The sequence below is a fragment of the Gossypium arboreum genome, chromosome 4 (genome assembly GCF_025698485.1).
Source record: "Gossypium arboreum isolate Shixiya-1 chromosome 4, ASM2569848v2, whole genome shotgun sequence".
NCBI classification, from domain to species: Eukaryota; Viridiplantae; Streptophyta; class Magnoliopsida; order Malvales; family Malvaceae; genus Gossypium; species Gossypium arboreum.
This window is the reverse complement of record NC_069073.1, coordinates 36,669,805-36,676,748: the sequence shown is the minus strand read 5'-3', so window position 1 is coordinate 36,676,748 and position 6,944 is coordinate 36,669,805. Positions and strand designations below refer to the sequence as shown.

General features: G+C 32.5%; 1 protein-coding gene across 4 annotated transcripts; it reads right to left on the bottom strand.

The window, feature by feature from the left end:
- Positions 1–995: 995 nt before the first annotated feature.
- Positions 996–6,586, bottom strand: LOC108460770 (54S ribosomal protein L17, mitochondrial-like). 4 transcript variants are annotated; one of them, XM_053027135.1, is made up of 9 exons: positions 6,011–6,586; positions 5,435–5,560; positions 4,321–4,414; positions 3,191–3,363; positions 2,882–2,947; positions 2,381–2,455; positions 1,738–1,867; positions 1,543–1,662; positions 996–1,397 (listed from the first exon to the last, which is right to left on the bottom strand). In XM_053027135.1, the coding sequence occupies exons 4-9, from the start codon at positions 3,334–3,336 to the stop codon at positions 1,254–1,256; spliced, it is 681 nt and encodes a 226-aa protein (XP_052883095.1). In that variant the 5' UTR covers positions 3,337–3,363; positions 4,321–4,414; positions 5,435–5,560; positions 6,011–6,586; the 3' UTR covers positions 996–1,253. The 4 variants fall into 4 exon arrangements, with proteins under 4 accessions (XP_052883095.1, XP_052883096.1, XP_017615895.1 ...); XM_053027136.1 differs by having other exon boundaries at positions 3,191–3,353; XM_017760406.2 differs by lacking the exon at positions 5,435–5,560 and having other exon boundaries at positions 6,011–6,584.
- Between the last annotated feature and the right edge of the window lie 358 nt (positions 6,587–6,944).

The following is a 6,944-nucleotide window of genomic DNA, read 5'->3' as shown; positions in this document are numbered from 1 at the left end:
TTTTACTTCCTTTTTAAAAGTCTTTTATTTTTTATTTTCATAAACGTTCAAATTTAGTAAAAGATTAATACTAATATGGTCTACTTCCATAAAACCCCAATTAATAACTATTAACCGATTAAACGCCCCAAAGTAAGCTAACCAATAGAAATCTAAAGTATCCTAGATAGAACATTCCCAAATATTCTCACGAGAATTATAACTTACGGGAACTCTTGAAATGCATAAACCACAGGATCCAGTTTGGGAATAACAACGGATAATCTCTCGAACAATACCGACGCCACAATTTCCTCGGAAGTTGAGGAAAACCCACGTGCCCCCATGAATGGCCGAACCAACGATCTGTGCATTCTCGACTTGAAAAAACCGTGCTTAAACCGAAATCCATTGTGAAGGTATCGTAGTAATTTTTAGTTTTTTTCTTCATTTAGGCGTTTTACATGAAGATCCAGTCTAATGCCCCACGCGACCAGTTCAGCTAACAAAAACATCCCTCTGTTATAAATTGATTTGATTTCATTGAATCATAAGGTGGTTCGTTTTATCAAGGTAATGATTTGTGATATTAAATAGATCCAACATATATATATTTTTTAATTTGTTCTTATTTAGTTTTGTTAAAATTTTTAAAAACTGTGTTTAAATTTGCTCATTTTAAAATTAACCTAACCCAAAATTTTTTGCGAATGATAAAAATGTATTCCAATAATTAGTAGATTAATTGATTAGGGCAGAGATGTTCATTTACTTCAAGTCAGCATTGTGGACGGAGAGTCCTAATGCTAGATGGTAAATACCATTTTCAGTACCCCCTACTTAAAAAGGAATAAAATAGGGTTATCAAGTCATCTACATTTACCCACTATCCAAGAAGGTAGACATTGGAATTGATCAGCCAATTATAACTGCATAAAACCCAAAGTTAAATTGCTTAATTTACCCTACCAAGACCAAAGATCAAGGGCACACATACATATTAGACCATGCAAGCATTATTGCAGTAGATATGAGAGGAATATGTAATAAAATAAAACAAGACCATGCATCAATAGTCGCCAACATAAGAAAAAGTATTGGACAATTCAATCCATCCTTAGCCAATGGACTTTTCGTTATTTTTGCCTAATTGAGTCACGTTCGGATGTTTGGTTTTCTAGTCTTGGACACTACTGCAAAGTTACAAGTAAACCACAAATTTGGGTTATATGAAAGACCTGTATGGCTTGGAAACTGAATGAAGCAGTTTGCCATCAGCTGATAATCAACTTCTTAAAAAATTCAGCTTGTTCAGGAAAATACTCCAAGAGTTCATCTTTGGTCACCCAAACGAAATCCTCGCACTTCTGGATATTGAACTTGTTGGTATCAATCACTTGAGACTTGAAAAAAAATCGCTGACAGAAAGAAAAAACATAATGTAGGAAAAAGTGAAGTGAATGTATGTCATCCAAACAAGATTGACATTTGATTAAAAAGACTAAAAGACAATTATTGCATCAATATAAGAGGTAAATAATACAACCATTTTGCTTGAAATACCTTAAATGGTTCAGGCACATTCTCCATCTGCTGTATAACCATGTGCCCCATGGGAGCATTTCCGACAAAATAAGTGTGAGAGAGGTCTCCGAGTACGAATGCTAAGGCAGACTCTGCACACTGCAAATATTTCATATTTATATCATACTGATAAAACAAAAAAGAAAAAGAAACAAGACGCATAAAAACCATTACCTTGCGCAACGTCTCCTCTGAATCATAAACTTTTTCTGGAAAATGCCACACAGGTTTCCCGCAAGGAGCTGCATTACTGATACCATATAGAAGAAGATACAATCTTGTATCAAGTGCTCTCTGCAATGACCTTGACAAATACAAAGTTCAGAGCTTTCGCAATCAAAATATTGTACTAAACTACTAACAGTCGCTCAAATGTACTAACTTCACTTTTTATCCACACAAGGCCACAACCACCGAGAGGAAGAAAATTTTTTCTTAAGGATGATGTTTATTGTTCGTTCACAAACTCTTATGTAAAAATAAGGAGATAGATACTTTAACTAGAAGAGAAAAGCACTTTGAGATCCAATTCTGATCATTTCTTCCTATACACTATTAGTTCCTTATGACATATATCTGATCTCTATCAAACAAAGAATAGCCCATAGATAAAAGTGTTACACTGAACAATTAAAAATGCACCACTTTCTTTCCGTCATTCCTTTTTGTCAGCTTCTTAGAGATTATTAATGCAGATTTCATGCCAGTTATTCCCAAAAATTGTTAGTTCTTGACAACACATATTCGATCTCTTTCAAACAAAGAACGGTCTCCTGATAATTAAGTTCCAATGAGCAATATGAAATCTACAACTTACTTTCTGTCATTCATTTTGTCAGCTTCAGTGATCCTTGGAGCTGGAACGTAGTCAATTTGGTAATCACCTTTTCCCCTGGTTATACAACAATTTCACTACATTAGCTGAAAATTAAAATCATCTTTGTTGCACTTCACCTTTTTCTTAATGTGCAAATCTGAAGTCATGCATGCACTCATTGAAAGTGCAAAGCAAGGAGGAGCATAACATACATAATGTATCCAAACGAACAACCTTCATTGCTTTTGAGGCTGTTGTTTTTCAATTTAAAACAATTAAGCCTAAATTACTCTACATTGTTTTCCCCAAATCAGCTCTCCAGAGGAATCACGACTCTAAATCATTCATTTGGATAAATCAATTGCTTTCCTTTTTTTTTTTTTTTCTTAATTGCTATGCATAAAATAAACAACTTTTATGCTTAGTCAGTAACCACTTAAGTTGGAAAGAAAGACCCAACAAACAAATAAATGCCCCTAATATAACAAATTTACAACTTGCCTAGATTTAGACATGTCCAAGAAATCATCAGGATATTTGCGTCGATGCTGCTGCCTCCATCGAAAGCTGCATAAAACAAAAGCAATTACATAAATAAATCCCAAGAGTTTCAGCTATTTCCATAAAACCCCAATTAGTAGCTGAAAACTTGAACTAAAAAAGCCAATAACTTTGTGCCATAAACCACTAATCATGCTGTTTTCAGCAAAATATTTTAGCTTTTTTTCTTCCTTTTTGCATCAATGAGCTAACCAATAGAAATCTAAGGTATCCTAGATCCCAGATTTTCTCACGAGAATGAAAACTTACGAAAACTCTTGAAATGCATAAACCACAGGATCCAATTTGGGAATAATGGCAGGTAATCTCTCGAACAGTACCGACGCCACAATTTTCTTGGAGGTTGAGGAAAACCCACGCACCCCCATGAATGGCCGAACCAACGATCTGTGCATTCTCGACTTGAAAAAGCCTGCTTAAACCTAAATCCAGTGTGAAGGCATCGTAGTAATTTTTTTTTTTTTTTTACTTTTCATTTAGGTATTTTTAATTTTTGTTTTACTTGAAAAACCCCAAACCCCAGCCCCCCAACCCATGCCTAAAGCCCACAAAACCCACACCCACGATTCAGTCTCCAAACCCATATACCCAGGCAGAAAAGCCCAAAAACTACCACGCCGCAAGACCCAAACACAAAATCCCAACCCCCAACAGTATACTGCTAAGCAGAAATTACAAAACAAATAGACCATAACACAACCATCTTAAACAGAGGCAAACAAGCAATCCGAAAATAAATAACATATACTAGACAATAAACAAACAAAAACAAGAACCAGACTGAGACCTGAAACTAAAATCCACTGAAATACAAGAAAAGAAGCATAGATCTGAAACTAAAAACAGAGATGAAAAGGCAAACGACAAAGTTGAAGTAAAGATTCATACCTGAAATCAGTCTCCTATGAAGCAGGGGATTTCAAAAATCACAAAGAACAGTTTAAGAATTTTAAATTATAATAAAAATAAAATCAGTTTCCATTTATTGTTTACTGGGCATTTGGAGAGCTATATTAATGTACAGTTGGGTTTCATTTATAGTCATTTTAATGAAAAAAAACAATAAACAAAAATAACCTTATCTCTTTTATTTTTTAAAACAACTTTCAAAACTTCTTTTTATGTTTTACTTTCTCCCTTTTTTTATTTACTTTATCCTTACCCCATTCAACTAAAAGGGACTTCAACGACTACTTTCAAACTAGTTTTTCCTTCACTTGATGGATTTGACTTTCCCAACTTATTACTAACACACTCAATGAGGGGAATACACACGACCAAATAAACATTAACAGTCATGCACACAAGAAACAATAATCAAATAAAACAACACACATCAATGTTATTCCAAACAAAATCATGAGATTGTAGAGAGATACCTTGCGTCGATATGAATGGCCAAGTCAATCAAAGGACAAATTGAAGCCCCCCTTCAAACACTGTCGACATCCTCAAAAGAGAAACCTTCTTTTGCTACATTATTAACAATATCAAAGCAAAAGATGAGTACATTGGATTTTTTAAAAAATAAGCCACTATTACTAGTCAAATATGAAACTCTAAAAGAAAACTCTCACTAGGGGTGAGCATTCGACCGAATTGAATCGAATGGAAAATTTTCGAGGTAATCAAGTTTTCAAATCCTATTTTATCATCCTAACTTGATTTGAAATTTTTACGAATCGAGTCAAGTGAGATGTTATTCAAATTGAATTGAATACAATTGTTCGAGTTAAATTAAAACAATGACTGATGTTATTTATTTTTATGTAATTTTTTAAAAAATATTTTTATTTAAAGTTTTTAAACATGATTATATGACGACTAGGAATTGGATCACTTGTCTACATGTTAAAAAGAACAAATTAACTAAAGACAGAGTCAAAAAGGACAAATTAAACCCTTATTTTACCAAAAAAAAAAAAAGTCTGCATAGAAAAAAATTCATTGTTAAAAACTCCATTATTCAGACCCCTAGAAAAAAAGAAAAGGATACAAGTCCATTTGATAAATGAAAAAATTACATATAAAGGAATGTAACAAAATAAAAAAATCATCACAGCACACAATTCTTCATGTCTAATAATTACTACATTATAGCAATAGATCTTACTTAGATTGAAGAAAGCTTTATCAAACTACATAGTACAGACCATATATCTTAAATATTCAACATCAAGCAAGGAAATTACAAATTAGGCAAGGAGAACCCAATAATCTATGGAGATAGAAATATTCTAAAGCAGCAGATCAGGGTTCATTAACAATCTGACTTATCAAAGTTATCGTGCATAGAGACTTTTAATGATACTTGATCATGCACAAGCACATGCATGTAAATAAAAAAGGAATAAAACAATCTATGGTTTATTGAGATTACTGAAATCAAAGTTCATAAATGGTCAATCTTTATTTCAAATGATACTTGGTCAAGCACAAGCACAAGCACAAGCACATGCATGCAAATAAAAACGGAATAAAAAAGGAACTCACTCTTGATGTTTACTTGTATAGAGACATATCAAAATTTGCAAAAGTATTGACAGATTAAACCATCTCGAGAAAAATCTTGAATATTCAAGCTTTTAATTGTGTATTTTTAGCATTTTCGCATCCCACCTGAGTATAGGGAAAACCAGTTTACTGAGTTTCTATTGACAAAATCTATGTTTCAGAAACTAAAATAATGTACCATGCAAAGATGTATGCCTTGGTATTATTAGCCTTTTTGCTCAGAAAATTAATAATTTTTTTAATTCATGGAAATATCTACAAGTTAGAAAGAACAAATTAACTAAAGACAGAGTAAAAAAGAACAAATCAAGCCCTTCGGCCCCTGCCTGCATATTTCAATTTAATATTGAATTCGATTCCACTCGAAAAATTCGAAAAAAAATCGAATTTCAAATTATTTGAATTGAGTTAATAGAATCAACTCGATTTTTAATCCGAAACAGTCATATAAAAGCTAAATCATGCAATTTATCTTTAAGTACACATTTTAAATCGTTCAAGTTTTTTACTGGTTTAATAATATATTAGATCATATCCAATTAAGCAGGCACTTACCGAAGAAAGTTGGTGATCCGATCAAGAGAGTAAAATGATCAGCTTCTAGTTTTGTTCGTTGAGTAATATCGTCGAGCACTTGGTGACCTGAAAAAAACGAACTGGAGAAAAAGAACTTAACAGAAAGGGCCTTGAATCCAAAATCAAATCGAATCGAAGGTTTTGAAAAAGGAGAAATAGAGGGGCGACTTAAAAGGGTTGACAGTTGGAGACAACCCTTGACGACGATTTGATGGCGATGAAAGCTCACGGCGGCTAGGGTTTCAAAACAAAAGAGAAGGCTCCTTCTCTTGGTTAGCTTTGCAGAAGGCTCAGTTTGACAGAGAAGTGAAAGATTTTGTTCATTTTTATTTACTTCACATTATATTTTACCTCGTTATGATAATATAAATAACTAAAATATAATCTGAATTAAACAAAAATAATTATTTTTAAATTTACCCTTTAATTTATCTTCATTTAAGTGAATAAAACGATAGAAAGGGAAAAGACCAAGATTTTAGAAGGTTCAGGAGCGGCCCAAATCTTGTAGTTTCTAATCAACGCGTTTCCAGTATGTGGGTATTATTTTCTTACTTTAACTTCATTGCCTTCATTTTTCTTTTTGGTAGATAAAAATTGAAAACAATTACAATATTATTCCAGTGTAAATATAAATAAACCGATCATCTAGCTGTAAATATTCCATGATCGCTTTTGGAGTTCCTAAACATTATCGGATCATAAAGGAAAATTTTTATCATTCCAGCCAACATATGTATAGTTATATTAACTTCCCTTGGAAATTGCTTTATTAATTTGTTTTTGTTAATGTTCTTGCCATTAATATTATCACCATTAGTGTCTATCATTATTATTATTATTATTATTATTATTATTTTGTGATCGGTAACTGTCCAACTTAATTTAAAAAATAAGCTTAAAATTTTATTTA